Source organism: Sphaeramia orbicularis, chromosome 2 (assembly GCF_902148855.1).
Source record: "Sphaeramia orbicularis chromosome 2, fSphaOr1.1, whole genome shotgun sequence".
NCBI lineage: Eukaryota > Metazoa > Chordata > Actinopteri > Kurtiformes > Apogonidae > Sphaeramia > Sphaeramia orbicularis.
Window position 1 is genome coordinate 3,568,482 of NC_043958.1, and position 23,063 is coordinate 3,591,544.

General features: G+C 37.3%; 1 protein-coding gene across 1 annotated transcript in view; it reads left to right on the forward strand.

Moving 5' to 3' along the window:
* sh3bp4a (SH3-domain binding protein 4a) overlaps positions 1 to 23,063 on the forward strand; it is a 54,769-nt gene that overhangs the window by 20,153 nt on the left and 11,553 nt on the right. The window contains exons 2-3 of the mRNA XM_030152737.1: positions 2,783 to 2,949; positions 5,719 to 8,072. Of these exons, the coding sequence (XP_030008597.1) occupies positions 2,826 to 2,949; positions 5,719 to 8,072 (2,478 nt within the window). The 5' untranslated portion in view covers positions 2,783 to 2,825. The remainder of the gene's footprint in view (positions 1 to 2,782; positions 2,950 to 5,718; positions 8,073 to 23,063) is intronic.

A 23,063-nucleotide genomic window follows, 5' to 3' on the forward strand; every position in this document is an offset into this window, starting at 1 on the left:
AGGACATGGAATTAAAACAACCATGAACATACAAGAGAACAGCTGGAGAGTATCTGTCCACTGGAGTGACCACTGTGCATGAAAGGGTTAAAGTCAGCATAATCACAATTAGGTATTACACCCAGTTCATTTATTACACCCTTCCCCCCGAGATCCAATAAATAGAATCAATTTAAGTGATACAAGTTAGTTTAAAAGGGTGGGAGTAATTTAATTCCTTAAAAGTAAAAATTTAGAAAACATTGAAACACATAATTAGTATGAATATGGGTGGTTGTAAAAGCCCAACCTTAGGCAAGGTTGAATAAAAGACAGAGGACTTAAGGCCCATTGATCAAATCCAGTTTCTTATTTTACAGTGCTATGGATGTTGGGAGAAAAGAGTGTTTGTAACGGTCGGTTTTGTACCTGCTTGCTCTAGAGCACAGGTGTCAAACATGCGGCCCGGGGGCCAAAACCGGCCCGCCAAAGGTTCCAATCCAGCCCGCGGAATTTGCAAATTGCAAGTTAGGGCATCAAACTCCAAAATAATATCATAATAATCTATAAATAATGGCAACACCAATTTTTTCTCTTTGATTTAGTGCAAAAAACATTAAATTTTGAAAATACTTACATTAAGAAACTATCCTTTAACAATAAAATATGAACAACCTGAAATGTCTAAAGACAAAGTGCAATTTTAACAATATTTTGCCTGTTACTAAATGTTTTGGGCCTCTGTGGATCTGATCTGTAATACACATGTATAAATGATAAGTCGAGGCATAATACTGATAAAATTGTACTTACATTTCTTAAGAAATTTCATTTTTCAGGTTATTCATATCTTTTTGTTTGGGTAGTTTGTAAATGTAAATACTTGCAGAATTGAATGGTATTTTTTGCACTAAAACAATTTTGGGGCGGTCATGGCTCAGGTGGTAGAGCGGGTTGTCCAATAACCGGAGAGTTGGCGTTTCAAATCCCGCTCTATCCTAGTCAGTCCGTTGTGTCCTTGGGCAAGACACTTCACCCTCCTTGCCTCCAGTGCCACTCACACTGGTGTATGAATGCGTATGAATGTTTGGTGGTGGTAGTCGTGAATTAGCAGCCACACTTCTTCCAGTCTGCCCCAGGGCAACTGTGGCTACAAATGTAATTTACCACCACCAGAGGGAGAATGTGAGAGCGAATGAAAAATGGATCAATAATGTAAAGCACTTTGGGTGTCTAGAAAAGCGCCATATAAAGTCTAATCCATTATTATTATTATTAATTTGGAGTTGTCATTATTTATTGGCTATCATGCTATTATTGTACAGGTCCGGCCCACTTCAGATTAAATTGGGCTGAATGTGACCCCCGGAAGAAAATGAGTTTGACACCCCTGCTCTAGAGGAAGTAAAAGTCATAACAAGGTTTCTGTAGGTGAACCTGTGGAAGGATCATTACTGGATCTATTATAAAGATTGATATTAGTCCAACATACACAAAAAATAGAACCAGTGTCCCTGTATCTGACCAGCATGTTCTATCAAGGATCAATACACAGTTGAATGTGTGAGGTTGTCAGGTTCAGTCTCTATGTTAGAGTCCTGTGGTCCTGAAGCAGGAGATCAATCTGCCAATAGAAGTGGGTGGTACTTTCACTGGAGGAGAACTCAACTAATTAAATGAATGTCCATATTTGACATCTATCAGTGATCAATAGGAACAATATGAACAATCTTTGTCGACATTGTCCCAAGGAAGCTACATATACAATTTGACATGAATCTGACCAGTAGTTTGGGATTCAAAGATTGTTGAAATGTAGATACTGGTGATGTTGAGTTTGACCTTTCAAGGTCACTCAAGGTCAAAGGTCATGGACCCAAATGAAAGTCCATATATGACTTACTATCAGTGATCAATAGTAAATATATTGATATGTATAACCATTCACACGTTTTAAACCATCAAAATATGGAACATTAGAAGTAAAGGCACATTTTTAATATTTCAAAAATTCATCAAAAAATGCAAAAAAATACATTTCTCAAAACTGTGAACTAACGTTTGTAGACATTGTCCCAAAGAAGATACATACAAACTTTAAAATTAATCTGACCAGTAGTTTCAGAGAAGATTGTTGAAATGTAGACACTGGTGACTTTCTGTTTAACCCTTCAAGGTCACTCAAGGTCAAAGGTCATGGACTCAGATGAAAGTACATATATGACTTCCTATCAGTGATCAATAGTAGCAATATTGATATCTGTAACCATTTACGTGTTATAAACCATTAAAATATGGACCATTAGAAGTAAAGGCACATTTTTCAATCATTTGTCGGAAATTCAAAAATGAAAACTTCTCAAAACTGAACGTACTTTGTGGACATTGTCTCAAGGAAGCTGATTGTTTTACATTCATGTTACATGTTTCAGTTTTTACATCTCATACATCAATTATTAATATCATTAGTGTAATTTTCACATTTTAAACATTCATCCCAGGGGCCATATGTTTGACCTTCTGCTTAAAAATATTAGATATATTATGTTAATTTTCACTTTTCACACAAAGTCATCAGTCCTGATCATAAATCTTAAATAATTTTCGGAATTTTACTCAATAGTTTTATGTCTTTTTTTGTGCTTCTGCCTTCAACCGTGCCATTTCTATATTAATATAATATAATTAACTTTCCATTTGACAACCTCTTGCTGCTGATGCATGAATCTGATCAAATGCTCCGTTGTCAATGTCATCGTTTGCTCCGACTCTGAACTCATCCCATGTTGGTTTTTTCCATCAGATGTGAAGCTGCCGATGAGCGACCACCACGGCAAACACCCGCCATGGCTGCCCATCGGATCATCAGAGTGACCAACAACAACCACATCCTCCCTCGCTGCAAGTCTGAAGGGACGCTCATCGACCTCAGCGAAGGAGTCAACAGCGCCAGTCTCACCGATGTCAAAGGTCAGCATTAACCGCAAACTCGCCTCAACATTCCATTGTTTATGTAATGAGGGGCTGTTCAATACTCTATGTGATTGTATATACACTATGTCGTCACTGTCAGGCGGAAACCTTGTAAGTCTATTTTTTGGTGTTTTTTTTTTTTTGTCATATAACGATTCTGTTGGTCAGTCTTCTCATTGGTCTGGTGGTTTTAGAAATATTTAACCAATGAAAAGTGTTGAAAATGTCTTGTGGCTACATCTCTTAACTCCATTCCTTTATTTAGAATATACACCGTTTTATTAGTTTCCTGAAAAATAACCCTATTGGACATAAGAGGTTTCCACCCGACATCGACGATACACTGTGCTTTCCAAATTTTCATAATATTTTTAAAAACAGGGGTTAATATCAGGTTTATATCTGCATGTGTCATATTTTAACCACATTTTTACAAAATCTGCAATTTGTAATTTCACAAGACATTTCACAGTAAAATGAATATAAGACTTGAAACACTGATTAACCAAATAATTCAGATCAAGAGATGTTTTCATTGATTATTTTGATCATTTTTGCTCATGTTTTGTTATTTTATTAATTTGTGTTCTGTTTGTTAGATAAATTATTGATTTTGTTCATTTCATTTATTTTTTTCCCTACTTATTTTGGACATTTTTTATTCATTTCATGCTTTAGTTTGCTACTTCATTGATCATTTTTGTCAATTTTGTTGATTTTTGATTGTTTATCTTGCTGTTGCTTATTTTGTTCAGTTAGTGGGATATTGTATGAAATATTTCAACATAGCATAGATGGCTGTAGTGGTATCCAGACAGTTATGCCTAATGTCACTGATTTGCATCATAGTTATTGTATGTGATTAACAAATAAACAATATCACAGCCACAATGCAAGTAATACATTTTTTCTATGATTGTAAATACATTTAGGCAGTAAGAGGATATACTTTTATGGCACTGAATAATGCTAATGTTGTCTTGATCTTCTTGTTAAAATGGAAAATTCTTATGAAAGCTATCTTTTAAGAACTGGTGTTGAAGCCAAATCTACAAAATCTATTTGTACCAGAGTTGAAAGTTTCTCATATCAAGCCTTAATCAAGCATTTTTTTGTTGTTGTTACTCAAAATTCAGTTAAATGTGTGTCAACCTCATTGAGTTTTCCATCCTTTCTCTCATAAATCCTCCTCCTCAAATACATTTTCTTGTAAATAAATTTTAGGCAGGAAGGGGATAGCACAGTCTCTCTCTGGAATTTCAATGTGTTGTTTTAATTTTGTGCTTTTCATCTTTTGCTGTTAAATTATGTAGCTTGTGCTGAAACACTATTATTCCCTCTTTGGCTTTTTTCACTCTACTGGTTGCAGTTCGTTACAGCTTTGTTGACATGCTCCATATACACTAATGAGCCCAGCCAGAAATAGTACATTATGCAGTTAATGATGCTGCTCATCCACTCATACATATATGTTGTGATCTAAAAAGTGCTGCTTAGAATGATATTTGGGGTGATTTTTCATGTTTTCCTTTTATTTGTCTGAGATTCAGTGATTAATGCGGTTTAATGTTTCTTTTCCTGAGCATTGAATCATTTAGGCGCTAGATTCCACGTCTTATTTTAACCCATAAAGACCCAGTGCTACTTTTGTGTCAGTCCCAAAATATTTTTTCTCTATTTTTAACTTTTTTTAAAGTGATTTATCACCATGTATTATAATATTATCCTCTCTATTTTCAGTTTAAATCAGGTATTTTCCTATATTTAATTCACTGATCATGTAGATGTTCATTGAAGCTCAGATTAAAGTTGAGGATTTATATTTGAGAGTCAGAGATAACTGAAGAAAAAGTGACCTTTTTAGAGAAGATATCAACAACTGAATAAAGAACAAGTGTCTCCTTCGTCCAAACTCCATGGGTTTTACTGGTTAATCAATGTTGTAGAAGATGACGGTGTTTCCACGGTAACTACGGAGCCTCTGAACGTCCAAATGGGTCATATCTGATGACCATGAAAAGATGACAAACTGTATTTTACACCAATTATTTATATGAATTTATAGGAGTAGTGGATCAACAGGTATTAAACAGTTTTCATCATTTGATCAGTGGTGGTTGTTGAGATATATTTATTGTTCTTTCATGTAATGCAGGCGGAAATATGGAAACAGCGCCACATAGAATGAAAACTGAAATAGATTATGTGAGCCACACAAGCAAACCAGTCACCAGTTTTGTAATCGGACACCTGAATCAGTGATTGTGGCGTAGCCCCTTAAGTCCAGTTGCCCCCAGTGCCCACAGATCCATATCTGTTACCATGGCAATGCTATGTGATGCTTGTATCAATATCCATATTCTATACATTCACGTAACCAGAAGAAGATCAGATAAAAACCAAACAAAACCAGAACAAAACTCAGACAACAAGCACTTAAATGGACAGACGTGTAAACCGGTCTAACAGTCTGAGACCAGCGTATGTTATAAATTATTGAATAAAACAACAGACCGATGAGACAAACTGTTCAGCGCTAAGCTAACACTAAGCAAATCCAACAGTACAAGGATTATTTCTACTGATAATAAATAAATACATCGATACTTTATGAAGATCATGAATTTTTCCGGTCATTACTTTGTTTAAATGAATGAAGTTTCTGCTATCGGCTAATCCAGTGTTTTGCGTGACATTAAAATGATTCCGACTGGAAACAAATGCCCCAGGGTTTAACAGTTTCTAATATGTTTTTGTCTCTTGCAGTGCCTTCTCCCAGTGCCTTGCGGCTGGATACATCCTCCTGCTTTGGAGCCGTGCAGGAAGTGGTTGCCATAAAGGATTATTGTCCCAGTAGCTTTACCACGCTCAAATTCTCCAAAGGTGATCGCCTCTTTGTGCTGGATACATCAGGTGGAGAGTGGTGGTATGCCCACAACAACACAGAAATGGGCTACATTCCAGCCGCCTACGTACAACCACTCAACTTCAGGAACTCAACGCTTAGTGACAGTGGGATGATTGACAGTATAGGAGAGGGATATGAGGACGGGTCGAAGGAGTTTGGAGATCTAGGAGAATGGACAGGGATGACCCTTAAACCCGCCACGATATACAACAACAGTCCATTCTCCGTGAACCCTTTTATCTGTCCATTGGATAGAAACCGCAAAGACATGGGTGTAAGGAACTCTGCAGACCTAATACTCTTCGATGCACTGGCGTCTCCGTCCGCTGGCTCTGACTTTAGCAGCAGCGCCTTCATGACAAATGGACTCAGCAGCTGCCACATAAATAATACCATACCCACCAGCCCGACCCAAGAGGTTGTGCCTAACCTTCACAGGGATAACCCGTTCTTCAGGAGTAAACGTTCCCACAGTCTGTCAGAGCTGTCCGTCCTGCAGGCCCAGTCTAATCCAACCTTACCCTCTTCTGGCTTCTTCACAGGCCTTAAAGCTCCTTTACCAGAGCAGTTTCAGAGCAGAGAGGATTTCAGGACGGCCTGGTTGAACCACAGGAAGTTAGCCAGGTCTTGTCATGACCTTGACTCCCTGGGCCAGAGCCCTGGGTGGGGCCAGACTCAGCCAGTGGAGACAAACATTGTGTGCAGGTTAGACTCCAATGGGGGAGTTGTTCAGCTTCCAGAGACCCACATTAATATTCACATCCCTGAAGGCCATGTCAGCCAAGGAGACCACCAGCAGATTTCTATGAAAGCCCTACTAGACCCTCCGTTGGAACTCAATGGTGACCACTGCTCTACTGTCAGCCCTGTGGTGGAAATCAAGCTTAGTAACATGGAGACCAAGTCCTTCATCACGCTGGAAATAAAGGTGTTGGTTTCTGTAAAGAAGGAGAGTTGTCACATTGCAGAGGTTCTTTGCGTCAGAAGTGATTGCAAAGAAGGACCTTATACACCAATCCCTAACGCTTACATTTACAAAGACACAGTCCAAGTGCAGTTGGATAGTCTTGAACCTTGCATGTACGTGGCCGTTGTGGTTCAGTCACCTTACATTAGCCCCAATACAACAGTCTGGGACTATGTGCAGAGGAAAGTTACTCTGGGTGTCTATGGACCTAAACACATCCACCCTTCATTCAAGGCAGTCATAGCCATGTTTGGACACGACTGTGCACCCAAGACTTTGTTGGTGAATGAGGTAGGCCGACAAGCTAGCTCCACCCCACCTGTTGCTCTCCAGCTTTGGGGAAAGCACCATTTTGTGCTTGGTTACCCTCAGGACCTCCGGGTTGGATTGTACTCCAACATGTCCAACTATCAGGTGAAGGCAGCCGAGGGGGCAGGGATTATCCAGGGATTTCAGGTCAAACTGGGGAAGGTCAGCAGGCTTCTGTATATGATAACGTCACACAACCCCAGTAACATCTCAGACTTTACTCTCAGGGTACAAGTCAAAGATGCCCTTGACTGTATCCTCACCCAGTTTTGTGTCCAGACTCCACAACCACCACCGAAGACCGGTGCAAGGATAACAGGCCAGAGGAGGTTCTTGAAGAAGAAAGAAGTGGATAAAATTGTTCTCTCACCACTGGCTGTCACTTCCAAATACCCCAAATTTCAAGACCGGTGCATCACAAACCTGAAATTTGGCAAGTTGATAAAAACTGTCATCAGGCAACACAAGAGCACTTACCTTTTGGAATACAAGAAAGGAGATGTTATTGCTTTACTTAGTGAGGAGAAAATCAAACTACGAGGGCAGCTTCGGACCAAAGAGTGGTACATTGGATACTATCAGGGGAAGATGGGCCTCATTCATGCCAAGAATGTTTTGGTTTTGGGTAAGGTCAAGCCCATTTATTGGTGTGGGCCGGACCTCACAACCACAATGCTGCTGGAGCAGATTTTGAAGCCTTGCAAATTTCTTACGTACATTTACGCAACTGTGAGGACCGTTTTAATGGAGAATGTGGGCAACTGGAGGGCGTTTGCTGATGCCCTAGGGTACGGGAATTTGCCACTGAATTATTTCTGTCGGACCGAGCTGGACAGTGAACCAGAGAAGGTGGCATCGGTTTTGGAGAAGCTGAAAGAGGAGTGTACAAACATGGAGAACAAGGAGAGGAAGTCCTTCCAGAGGGAACTCATGATGGTAAGATGCAAAACATGTATGTGTGAGTTTTCTAATGCTAAATTACTTTTTTTTTTTATTTCTTAACACTGTTAAAGGGTGATACATGAGAAAGAATGAAGGTTCTAATTCAAAATCAAATGATTGTTGTTGCAATATTGTGATATGATTGAATCCACAGCGCAGACCAGTTAATCATATGTTATTATGTGGGGTAAACACATTGTAGAACTACTATTAACCAAGAAATGCAGGTAGCTAACATCAAAAGCCCAGCTACCTCACATTAATCACGCATAAGTCTTCAAGATTAAACATTCAAATACTTGTTGCCACTTGATTTTTGGGCAGGTATTGGTATGGATTTTGGACAGCTGACTACTCATGCTTTGTTGTCCAACTATTGCAAACTCTGTGAATTACACCCTCTGGCCTCTGACTTCACATGTCCCTGGTTAAGTCACTTTCAGATGTGGGCCTGTATATATTTTGGACTTGTATTCTGTAGTTGGTAGTGGCAGGAAACAGAACACAAGTGCAGAGAGTGAGTGCTTCTTTTTATGTGTTGGTAGTCTCAGCCGACAGTCCAAGCAATTCTGTAACCTCTAAGCACATTAATGCAGGGTTTTATTGATTCGTCCTCCTTAAAAACGCTGCAAGCAGCATCTGAGATGAATAGGTGAGGAAAGCAAAACAGAAAACTCCTCTGTGTAAAGTAGGAAAAGGTGGAAAGTATTTAGTTTCCATTACTTCAGAGATATAAACACCGCTGTGAACAGATTACTCCATTACAAGTAAAAATCCTGTACTTAAATGTTCCCATTATATGTACAGAAGTGTTGACACTTATAAGTGTATTTGAGAGAATTTTAATCTTGTAGAAGTCCAAATGGAGTCAGTTTTAAAGAGTGCTGGACAATAGTTTTTGTTCATCCAGTGCATTTGTGATATATTGGATTAGGAATCACTCTAAAGCCATTGAACTCTGCCAAGTATCATTCCATTCTCCAAACCTACATGTTCCCTTCTGCACATGCTCAGTTCCATCAAGGTCAAAACTGGATGTTTCAGCAGATAATGAAACACATAGACAACAGCCCAATTTTTTATATTTAGCAAAAAAAAAACCAAACATTTGATTTAGGTTTTTGCTTCAGTTTACCTTCTATTGCTGGCAATGACATCCATTGATTTATTTCCAATTCACTGTGTTTGGATTGGACAAAGATATAAGACACATAGACAGATAATGATAAAGAGGTAGAAATGAAGGGATAAAGTAGCTTGGTTTAGGTAAAGAACATATAAGTAAGATATAGATACATCCCACTGCTGGTATTAGGTAAATCAGTTTTGACTAAGAAGTAGTTCCATGAATTATTCTCTTTAAAATGATACAAAACACAGAGCAGCTAATCCTTGGATAAGACAATCAAGGATTATTGTTCCCCTACACTGCATTCCTCTTCATCCTCTATAAAAACATCCTGCTCAGCAGAAACATTTGCTGCACAGATAAGTGTAAAAACCATTTGCCTGGCATTAACATAACTGCAACAACAGCTGTTTCCTCAAATGATGTTCATAATGACCAGAACAGGAGCAGATTTTGATCACTGTTCATCAGCAGGTAGTATTTTGTTGCAGGTGAAGAAAACCCTTCATGCAGTGACTGATTGATCTTTTCCTCAACATGATTTCATTCCACTTCAACCAATGTTGCTTTGGACATTTGACACAAAGGACATATTAGATTCCTTTTCCTCAGTCACATGAATAAACAACTTGTCTTGTAGCCTGAGGTGGCTCACAGCAGGAGTAGAATTCACATGAAAAAACAGGGAGGTGGGGGTTGGGGTATTTGGAAGGAAAAACCCTGGGAAGGAAGGCGTTGAAATGAAGCTGAACATCTGCAATTTAAGCAAAAACAACTCTGTCAAACGCACACATCCAGCCCTCAATGCATTTACTCCTCTTGACAGCAGCGGCACCCTGGAGGTAGCAAAATATTCCCCAGACATTTGTGTCGCCAGGCACCATTATTCAAAAAATAGTTTAGCAAAGTCGAGTTTTAACTTGTGTTTATGCAGGCAGAGCCTCTGAAGCGTGCACTGCTGTTCCAAGAGCAGGCTCGATGAGGCCAGAGGGTCCGACTGCCTTAGCAGCGGGGGGTAAAGTGTTTTGCTTTATGGGCAATTTGAGGGAAACGAGCACTACTTATTTGCTGCTGATGCTGCTTTTACATCGCAGCATTGTTCAAGAAAACCCAGATATTCCATTCATATGGAAAGTGCAGTAAGTGGTTCGAAAATGAGCCAGTGAGGCTGTGTTCTTGTAAATTCTCTGTAAAGAAAAGTTGCTATTATTTCATATTCCAGGTAGTCCAACTATAGAAAACATGCATTTATAAACTTCTTGTATTTTTAATGTGTTAGTTTTAATTTTCCTGGCTTTCTTAGGTCTGATCTGTTCTAATCCCTAACTCTGTTTTGGACAAATTGACTGGAAAATGAAACAAAGACTCCTTTAGTGTCCTTCGTTTAATCCTGCTCCCCTTCATCCTTTCCTCCCGAGCTCAGAATCTGTTTCATCTTCAAGGCCAAATAAAAAATAACAAACAGGGGCTTTTACAGTTGACTTTGGTGGGATCATATATCCACCAAAGCAAAGAGTTCAAATATCGAGTGATGTACGGTTGCATCGAAACAAATGGAGAAAAATAATCCATACATGTGACGGAATGTTTAAAAAAGTCTTATATTTACTCATTCTGTGTCAAATATCAGTTCATAAAAACAAAACTCAAATCAACAGACTTTGTAAACGTCTCATTAGGTAATATCTTTAGCCTGTATTTTGAAGAGTTAATTATTGTCGACATTTTTCAAGCAAAACAATACCCAACATTCCACTGTCTTTTGTTTCCATCCACCTGGCAGATAATGTATGTGGTTAGACTATAGTCAGTTTGTCTGAACGTCTGTCCAACAGCATTTTGTCTCCAGAACAAACTGGAAAAAACTGTGTTTTTTCACTAAACTTACTTTGAGCTTTTATTGCACTGTAGATACTAACAATCTGGGATGTTAAGCTCATTTTAATTCCAAGGTCTACATATCAACATTTCAAGATTTTAACAATATTCTGCCTGTTATTAAATGTTTTGTGTATTTGTAGATCCACTGTGATCTGTACATGTACAGTTCTACTGTACGTGTGTAAATGATAAACTGAGGCAGAATATTGTTAAAATTACACTTATTTTGCTTAAGAAATTCCAGGTTGTTCATGTTATTTACATTTTTTAAAGGATCATTTGTAGATGGAAGCCTTTTCATCATGTAATTTTACTTTTTTCCACTCTAAAACATAGAGAAAAGTCATTATTTAAAGGTATTATGTTGTTATTTTACTGGTCCAACTCCCTTGGGATCATGTTGAACTACATAAATTCCCCTGGTTTAAACAGTTGCACAGGCTTGAGTTACTAAATACTTTCTTTTCCTTTCAAAAGGAGTATAGTATTAATAAAAAGCCAGAATTATGTAATTGTTACTCAATAAAACATTCATATCTGTGTTGAAATCCAGAGGCTACAAATTCCTTGATTCGCAAACAAGGCCTTCATTCTCTCTAGTAACAAGGCTTAACTAACAGGATTAGAAACAAAAACATCAATACACATGAATCTGTTAAGTCTCATTCAGGCACAGTTTGTTTCTTTGATACAAGTTCAGATGTTTAACTAGGAAAACATTGAAGCTAAACGTTGGAAAGAACAGGGATACAGTGGGTAGATGTCAAAATGATGTGATGTACAGCACCAGTTTGCCATGTAAAGAGTAAAATTCTGAAAATGATGTGAGAGTTATGATCAGGATTGATGATTGTCACAAGATTTCAGTCAAAGGAAAAATTCTAAATATGTAATATTTTAGTCAAGGGTGTCAAATATACGACCTGTGGGCTAAAACCAGACCACCAAAGGGTCCAGTCCCTCCTGTGGGATGAGTTTGTGAGATGCAAAAATTACACTGAAGTTATTAACAATCAAGGATAATCATGATTATCATTGTTGTTGTTGATTGTTAGTATCTTCAGTGTAATTAGTATAAATGTAAAGAGTAAAATTCTGAAAATGATTTGCGAGGATGGATGATTTTCACAAGATTTTTGTGAAAGTGAAAAATAATATAGCTAATGTTTTAGTCGGGGGTGTCAAACATACGGCCTGTGGGCCAAAACCAGCCCACCAAAGGGTCCAATCCAGGCAATGGGATGAATTTGTGAAATTCAAAAATTACATTTGAGATATTAACAATCAAAGATGTTTAATTATTTTAGTTCAGGTTCCACATACAGACCAACATGATCTAAAGTAAAATACTATCATAATAATAATAATAATGACAAATCTAAATTATTTTCGTGTGGAAAAGTAAATTTACATGAAAATATTTACATTTACAAACTATCCTTTAACAAAAAATGTGACTAAGCTGAACAAATATGAACAACCTGAAATGTCTTAAGTGAAATAAATGCAGTTTGACCAATATTCTGCCTGTTATTAAATGTTTTGTGTATTTGTAGATCCACTGTGATCTGTAAGTTGTAATGTACATGTGTAAATGATAAATTGAGGAAGAATATTGGTAAAATTGCACTTATTTTTCTTACTAAATTCCAGATTGTTCATGTCATTCACATTTTTTAAAGGATTGTTTGTAGATGTAAACATTTTCATCGTGTCATTTTACTTTTTTCACTAAAAAATAGATAAACGTATGGAGTTGTCATTATTGATATGTTTTGTTTTTTTTTACTGCTGATCCACTTAAGATCATATTGGTCTAAATGTGAACAGAACTAAAATGAGTGTAAATTATAACCTGAGGTAGAATATTCTTAAAATCACTGTTATACCCCCGCCTGCCCTATATAATTAGTGGGTTTAAGTGATAGAAGTGGAAAAGTCCATTTGTCCAACCGATTCTTTTCACTTCTGCATTTTCGCTTATGACTGATGTGAAACATTAGACAGAACGTGGATACAGTGGGTGTAAATCACAGCGACACTTAAAAGGTGTCAACTGAGCAACATTTCACTGAAGTATTCCTGCTTTATTTCACCCCTGTGGTTTTTTTCTAATCATAATAGTGAGAACAGGAAGCAGATAAAAATGAGGGCTTGGGCGGGATGTGAAAACTGATAACCCCATCAAACCACAAACAAAAGAGCTCACATATCAACCGGGCTTCTGGGTAAATGGATCACAGCTTTTCACCCCATTTTCAGACAAATCTGCTCTAGAAGATGCACTTGTATGTTTCCATCCACTGCTTTTATTCAAATGTTAAGAGTTGATTCTTCATCGTTTTGGTTGTAAAAATAAAAACTTCAATGTCGTATTTTAATCAATAATATGAGCTGTTGGTTGACGAGCCGATAGATATAAGATAGAAGATATGACTTTATCGATCCCACCGTGACGAAATCGCAGTGTTTACAGCAGCAAAAATACAGAAAATAAAGAAACATTTAAGAGTAAAAAACTGGAAATATCACAATACTTTATTAATCCCAGTATTTTACAGTTGCTCCGTGTAAATATAATAAAAAGTAGCATGAAGCAAATGATTAACTCTACAAAAATCTATATATATAGCTTGAAATATACATATATACACACACACCAAATATACATATTAAAATGCAATTAGAACAGCAAACATATAGAAGAGTATTTAAAGTACTTTTTCTGTACATCCATACTTATACGTGTTATGTACACATAGGTACACAGGTACTTTGTCAAAAAATGAAAAAAAAAAAACAACACAATTTAAGCTTTTGACTGTTTTTACTCTGGTTTTCATCATAAAAACATTACAAACTGTGTTGATTTGTCAAAACTTTAGTCTAACAAGAAATTTGTTGTTTTCCATGTAACGAATTTGATATTTATTACTATTTCTATAGTAGTTTTTGTAGTAAGTGGACATGATAGACGAAAACTAATAATGCACCGATGTCAGTATTTTAGCTCATCTTTGACATATGCAAGACTGATTTTGTAAAATTAGCTTTTTTACTTTGAATAATTGTCTTGATTGGGTTTCCAGGTGTGTCCACACATACTGTACCATGTTCGCTTTAAACTCTTCTTTGCTTGTTTTAACATCCATCAACATCTGTTTTTTTTTTGTTCACGTGACTCTAGCGGCACAAAAAGGTCTTTCCACTGCAGTTGCCTCTGGCAAGCGCGAAAACTTTTCATCGGAAAATGGCAGTTTTTGCGAAGTTGTCGTTTTTCTATTAGGCAAATTTTTATGCACAAGTTATATTCGCACAATTCGAGGGTCAATGGAAAAGCGACTACTGTCTTGTAATGTATGTGGAAATTACCAGAAGTAGTCATTTGCCTGATAAAGGGTTAAGGTGGGTCTTGTCATAATATTTGTCCATCGTTTGAGGAAAAAAGCTGTGGAGAGACATTTCCACACACTGCAAAAAAGGGGGTCTAAAAACACAATAAAAACACTAAATCTGAGGAAAATGGTACTCAGAACAAGTGAAATATCTGTCCATGCAGCAAGTTAATTTCACTTGACAGGATTTCTTGAATTAAGACTGTTAAATCTAGAAATAAGCATGTCTACAGATTAGGGCTGCACGATTTTGGCCAAAAATAAATTCCTGATTTTTTTCCTTTACAAACGCGATTTTCAATTTAGTTTTTTGGGTAAAACTGCAAGACAACAGCTCCAACTCTGGCGTGTGATGATGTTTGAGGTGCTGAAATAAGCTGGTTGTGCTGCTGTCTTTGACTGACACCGCCTTCAGGCAGAGTTTGCAGCGAGGAATGGTTTGATCTTCATCGTAAACTTCGAAGCCGTACCAATTCCACGCAACCGACTTGTTCTTGCTATTTTTCGTCATAAACTTCTAACTCTCTTTTGCAAGTGTACTGGTGTGTGGAGACCAAAGACTGTGGAGGCCGCTCTCACAGGTAGGAGGAGGAGCCTACAGTAGCCTGAAGGCGTGGCCCGGAGACACGAGAAAGATGAAATTCTTTTTGACGAGTACCCTTCGTCCTAATTAGATCATCCAATTTTGATTTAAAATTGATTAATCGTGCAGCCCTAGTACAGATGTATGAACACCTAAAATAAGAAATGAACCCTTGTTATGTCACAGAAATGCTGGACAGTAACTTGACAGCCAACAAAGAAGCAGTCAACACGGGTCATGTACAGTTACTTCATTTATTTCATTAATAAATCAAAATGCAGGCCGCTACAAAACACAAAGACCTGAGAAATGTGGTGGAGGCCGGGACTTGAAGGTTGTGCCAACTAAATGAAATCAATAGAACAAAACAGGGCCTAACTGAGCGTCTAAATATATTTTTTTTAAAAAGAAACGTAAAAGGAACGCCTAAACTTATCTACAAATTGCGGTTTTAAAACATATGATGGATGGACCAACCAATAACCCTAGTGAGCTAAACAAAAAAAGGAAGCTACGTGAAATCCAAAAGTGTCTAGGGCACCCCAAACTCACCTAAGTCCCGAACCTCACACCAAACGGCCTTCAAACAAAAAGAAAATGGCTCACACAAAGGACTGTGGTGTCAGCAGGAAGTCCACAGGGGGAAGCTTTTCAAAGGTGTTCATAGCTCTGATTGGCTGGCTGGAGGCTTGGTGGTCCAATCATAGGCGGATCAGCCTGCCCAGGTGGAAACCAATTTGTAATCACCTGCAGGGAAAAAAAAGGACGGCGGGACAACAGAAAAAACACCACCCTCTGCTGTCTGACATGTAACAACCCTTAAAACAAGATAAATGATCTAACACTTCTAAATCTAAGTTTTTTTCCTGTTGGTAAGAGCTAAATCCTTTGCAGTGCAGACACCTCAGCTGTAACCTGAATGCACAGTCAGTGGAAACAACAGGAAAATGAAAGTGGTCGTGGTTCGTCTCATCATATCTCCCTCCTGAGCCTCGTCAGTCTGCAGATGTTCCCGTGTGAAATGCGAGCAGGCATTGATCAGGACTAGCTGGATGCCTGAGGGGGGTGGGGTGGGGGTGAGGAGAGGAGAGGGTGGGGGGGTATACGACACCACCCCAGTAGATCTTTTAAAGCCATGGATCATGTTACGAAAGGTGGAGGACACATGAGAAAGCCAAGGAGGAGTGTCTGAAAAGCCGGCGAGGGTTTCCTTTAATAATAGATCAGTGAAGAACGGCAGGGCTGAAGGAGGAGAATCACTCCTGAGGGGGAGGGGGGGGCGGGTTGGTGATCTATCCCCCCTGGATGTCAGACACCGATCGAAGTCATAGAAGTCCACAGTAGTCGTCCACTGGCCACTAAACCAGACTTCCGTGTAAGTGTAACACCGCCTCCATCTCCAGTAAAAATCAGCATCTTAATGAGGTTATTAATATTTAACAGCCAACCTGATGATTCAGACCTGGGGGGGGGCATGGACACTCCAATGAACACTCAGTTTAAGGACGCATTAATCTGCTGGACAACTGTGTTTGTTTTAGGACGACAGACTTTGTATCCATGGTGCATCGCTATACGACAGGGCTTCAAAAAGTTAGTGGAAAAAGGACAGTTGGACAAAATGCGACGTTTATTTTCAACATATAGTTAACCACATAGTATAACTGCCTAAGTCATACACTATATGGACAAAAGTATGTGGACACGACGAATTCAGGTGTTTCTTTACTAACAGGGGTCTGGGAAACAAAAGAATAATGACAAATGTCAGAGTGTAGTTTTATATTATTAGGATAAATATCATGTTGATTAGTAATATTGATGTTTATATCTCAAATTAGCATGAACAGGACATCTTACAAGGTGTAGCCATGATGTGTCCCAATATTTATGTCGACATATTTAATGACGTACAACGTATTTAATATTGGATAAAGTATGTAATATTGGACAATGTATTTAATATGAGACAACTATTTAATACTGGAAAAAATATTTAATATGGGAAAATGTATTTATATGGGACAACTATTTAATGTTGAACAATGTATTTAATATGGGATAATGTATTTGTATGGGACAACTATTTAATATTGGACAATGTATTTAATATGGGATAATGTATTTAATATGGGACAACTATTTAATACTGGACAATGTATTTAATATGAGATAATGTATTTATATGGGACAACTATTAAAAATGGAATAATGTATTTATATGGGCAATGTTTTAAATATGGGACAACTCTTTAATATCGGACAATGTATTTAATATGTGATAATGTATATATATGGGACAACTATTTAATATTGGACAATGTATTTAATATGGGATAATGTATTTATATGGGACAACTATTTAAAATGGGACAATTTATTTTATATGGGACAACTATTTATAATGCAATAATGTATTTATATGGGCAATGTTTTAAATATGGGACACTGTCATTAATATTGGACAATGTATTTAATATGGGATAATGTATTTAATATGGGACAACTATTTAATATCGGACAATACATACAGTATTGGACAATTACGTAATATTGGACTATTTATGTAATTTTGGACATCATATTTAATATCGGACCATGCATTTAAAATGGGACAGTGTATTTAATATAGGAGTTCAATATGGTTAATATGTTGCCACATTGGGTACATGAGCTTATATCCACCAAGTAGCAAAATATTAAACATAATCCAAGCCTTATGACAAACATTAACTAACTGAATTCTTTTTTTTTTTTTTGTCTTTCTCCTGATCTTCTTCTGCGACTGTTACCACTGTATGACTCCGTATGTTCAATGCCGTCGTTACATGTCCTGAATGAGGTGAATGCGACACTATTCTATTGAAATGGAGTCTATTTACCATTCTTTAAAACACTGAAATGACCTAAATGTTGGAAGATAGTACCGTGATATAACCCTTAATTCATCCTAAATCAATACATGTAGTTCTGGGTTGACTTTGATTTACACGTAAATAATTATCCAAACGCCTGGCAGGCTGCGTTCCATTAGTTTTTCAATTTCACTTCTAAAACTCATTTAGCCAAACATCCCCTGTGGACCGTGTGAGGTGTGATGTTACCGTGTCACTTTGTCTTGTGTTTCGCCTCTTATCTCGTCTCCTTTTATTCTGTTTTTCTGTCCTTTGTCTCTCTTTGTTGCTCTTCGTCCTCCTCCTCTTCCTCCCTCTCTGTGCTGACAGTATTGTAATAGACTCTCCTGTTGAAGCTCTTCAGAGTAAGGTTCGTTTCACCGACAGCCGTTCAGTCAGCTGTCAGCTCCATATGGCTGACACTATCTCCTGCTTTTCACATAATCCAGCCTCTACTTGAGGTTTTCTATTTTTAGACCAGAATTATTTGTATTTGTTAGTTGGAAATATGACGATTTAAAGTCGAAACAGTTGAAATAGCCAAACCCACAATCCGTCATGTTTCTCTTGACTGAGTATTTTGATATACAGTTTTTTTTTTTTTTCCGTAACATTTAAAGTGGAAATTTTGTACTTCTATTTTGTATTTTATTTACTGTTTATTTATTTGTTTATTTTTTATCTTTCCTGTGATTTGAGGGGATGTGTGCCAGGGGAGGGGGGGATTTGTTCCGCTTGTTGTTTGTCTGTGTGATGGACTTTTGTATCATATGTTGGAACTATGTTCTTTTTTTTTTTGTATATGTAAAAAAATAACAAAAACCAATAAAAAGAAGGTTAAAAAAAAAAGAAATAGCCAAACCCAGAGTCCAATCCCTTCCATGGGATGAATTTGTAAATATTACACTGAAGATATTAACAATTAAGGAAGTTAACCCTTTCATACATAGTGGTCACTACAGTGGACAGCTATTCCACAGCTGTTCTCTTGTATATTCATGGATTTTATTGTTTTAATTGTATATCAGCTAGGGATGTAACAATATGAAAATTTCATATCACAGTTATTGTGACCAAATTTATCACAGTTATCATTATTATCTCGGTATTGTTGAAATTGTGCTCAAAATGTTCAAAAAGTACTGATACACACACTGAAATAATTGAACCAAGTTGTATTTTGAAAAAATAAAATTAAATAAATAAATAATCGGCACAATGTACTTTCTGTTGGCAGCAACATTCAATTATTAACCCTTAGTGGTCTGAGCCTATTTTGTCCATTTTTCAGTCCTTTTGATTGACTGAATTGAATCTTTAATGTCCCCAAAGGGCAATTTGATTTGCAACAGAAGTGCAGATATCTCACATATCACCAAAACAATCAATCTGACATAGTACAATAAATACAGTAAATAAATAAGTCATCATCCTTATCATCATTATTATTATTTCAGGTTCCACATACAGACCAATATGATCTGAAGAGGATCAGACCAACAAAATACTATCATAATCACCAATAAATAACTAGCACGTTGACCAACAGGTTCTAGATGTGATAGTTTTTATGCTGTTGTGTATTCATGCATGCTGTACCACATTTATCCAGTAGTCACCGCCAAAGCTTTCTGGCCATAGCAACATGATTGTAAGGCTATTGTATTCCACAGTTACTAATATCTCCCAAAATATTGGTCCTATCAACTTGCCGTTTTCACTAGTCTGTTCCTTGACCATAAATACATAAGTGTGACAAACTGCAGCAGTCAGCTGTGTATGGATTTAGTGTGAATCCCCAGGCACACACACACACACACACACACACACACACACAGAGGCCACTTGGCTTTGATTATATAGACAACAACTCTCAATAATTTTAGTGTGAAAGAAGTCAATTTAAATGAAAATGTTTACATGTCCAAACTATCCTTTCACAAAAAAATGTGAACAGCATGAACAAATGTGAACAACCTGAAATGTCTTAAGCAAAGTGCGACTTTACCAATATTCTAAATATTTTGTGTAGTTGTAGATCCACTGTGATCTGTCAGTTGTAATGCACATGTGTAAATGATGAACCGAGGAAGAATATTGGTTTAAAACTGCACACATTTTTCCTCAGAAGTTTGAGGTTGTTCATGTTATTCATATTTTTTAATATTTTTTTGAAGGTTTTTCAGTATAAATGTTATTCATATTTTTAAAATATAGATGTAAATATTTTCATCATGTAATTTTACTTTTTTCACTCTAAAACGTAGAGAAAAGTATGGAGTTGACATTAGTTATAGGTTATTGTGTTATTATTTTGCTGGTCCGACCCACTTGAGATGGAATTGGGCTGAATGTGAACTGAACTATAATGAGTTTGACTTCTGCGATGTAGACGATGTTCTGGTGCGGCTACATTTTTGGACTTATTTTTGTCTTTTTCATTTTACTCCCTACATATTAAGACAAACAAAAAAAAGTTGAACTAAAGTGAAAGAACTTACCGAGGCTAAAGCAAAAGGCAGACGTGTGAATGTTAATGACTCCGTCTGGAACTGAAACTACAGCTGACAGTGTCCTTAAGCAGGACCTCAGGCCGACCTTTGACCCCCATCTGGTGCTGTGTTGAAGTACAGACAGATAGAACTTTTCCACTACCCGTTGAGGAAACCGTCTTTTTATTAACCTTACAGGATTCTAATTAGCTGTTGAAGTTAAATCCCAGTGTGTGTCTGTTCCATGACCTAATGACTTTTATTTTGATGCACAAAACCCCTTCCTGTTTCCCGTCACGTCTGCTGCTTTAATCCTTTCCGGCTTAAACGACACACCTCTGCCATGTCACAGACCATCCAGACGCCTCAGAACATGTGTGTGTGTGTTTGTTTATGTGTGTGTGTCCGTCTGACCTGCTTTATATTTAGCCTGAAACCTGTGGGAGCCTGAATCAGCAGTCACAGCACAGGCCAAAGTGTCCGTCAAAGGCCAGCTGGTCCAACCAGACGGGGACGGACGGGGACGAAAGGATAGGGAATACAAATGACCACGCCGCTAATTGGCTTCAGCTTAAACCAGTTCATGTTGGTTTTAAACAATGACCCCAATGCATGTTGTTCAGGCTGATTCAGGCCAGAGTCAACGAACGACACAGAGACGCTGATGTGAGTCGCTGAGGGTCGTCCCGGCAACCAACAATAACAATGACAAATGAACTTTCATTTACATCCATACTGATAGAGCTAGAGCTATCCATTAATCAATGGATTATTTTCTTCATTTTGCCTACATGATTATTTAAAGTGGTGAAAGAATTAAAAATAGTAAAAACTTGAAAATGTTTAAAGATATGGGGGGGGGTAAAAATGTGTGTGTGGGGGGGTTAAAATGTGGAAAAAATTGTTAAAATTTGAAATAGACATGTCTGAAACTGACAAACAAATTCTAAAAAAATTCTTAAAAAATGAAAAATCCTTAATAAATACATTGTAAATGTCAGTTCTTTATGAAATAACAGGACAGTATGACAATGACAGTAAAGATATTCTATAGACTAAAAATTCTTAATTAAAAAAAAATGTGGAAAAATAGTTTTTAAAAACGCTGGGGAAAAAGTAAAAAATTTGGAGGAGAGGGGTTAAAGATGTGGGGGAAAAAACATTTAAAATGTGGGGGAAAAAATGGTTTAAAACTGGAAAAAATAGTTTTAAAAATTTTAAAAAGGCATGTCCGAAAATGACAAACAACAATTGAAAAAAAAAAAAACATCCGTAAAATGTGAAAAAAATGTAAAAAATTGAGAAAAAAAACTTGGAAAAATGTGGAAAAAATGTGAAAAAATTGTTTTAAAAAAATTGTGGAAAAAATAGCAAAAATTTGAAAAAGACATGTCTGAAAATGAGAAAACAAATTCAAAAAAAAAAAATCCTTAATGAATAAATAAATAAATTCTAAATTGAATTCTTAATGGAATAACAACACAGTATGACGATTACAGTAAAGATATTCTATAGTCTAAAAATTATTTTAAAAAAATAAATGAACAAATACATTTGAAAATTTGAAATGTTAATTCTTTATGGAATAACTCATAAATTGCATCTAAAGCCGGCTCCTTCATTTTCTAAAATCACATGTTTTATATCGTCACTGTCAGGTGTAAACCTCGTAAATCCATTTTTGGTCTTTTTTTTCCTTTGTCATGAAACAGTTCTATTGGTCAGTCTTCACATTGGCCTGACTGTTTTAGAAATATTTAACCAATGAAAAGTGTTGAAAACAGCTTGTGACTACATCTTTTAACCCCACTCATTTATTTAGAATATACTTCGGTTTTATCAGTTTCCTGAAAAATAACCGTTTTGGACATAAGAGGTTTCCGCCTGACAGTGACGATATGTAAAATCTGCCTAGGAACTCGGTCACAGGCCAGAATCTAAAAGAATTGGAGCTGTAAAGTCTCTACCTTTAGTCTGGTTCCTACTAGTGTCGATGATTAATAGGGAAAGACGTTAATGGGTGAATAATGTATCTGTCAGCGTCCATGCCGTTAGCGCCGGTTCGTGGAGCCGCTGGGATCAGATCAGTGGTTTTCAATAGAAGCCACTCTCCGGTAGCAGCAGTGGAAAAGTCCACTTTAGCTCGATTACATGGCTCAGCGTGACTGTGGACGTCTGTTATTTCTGCAAGGCGAGCCTCACGAAGCAGCTTTTATCAGCGATGAGCTAGAGTGAACAGCTCAGCCCGGCCTCAGCCCACACTGGAGATAGGAGTTTAATTAAAAGCAGCAGCTAAAACTGCAGCTCCACTGCACTGCACAACACTGGCCTTCATCACATTATCGGACTCTGCACACAAATGACATTATGTAAATACGTAGAAGTTCATATATAACACACACTTGAACAGAATCTTCAAAAGAATATTGCAGTGTTTGCAGACGAAAGTGGCTCCAGTCACATTTATTTGCTCATATGTGACTGTTTTTTTTTCGCGATAGTATGAATGGCACAAATCAATTAGAACAGGGGCGTCAAACATACGGCCCGGGGCCCAAAAGTGGCCGCCAATGGGTCCAATCTGGCCCACGGGATGAATTTGTAAAATGCA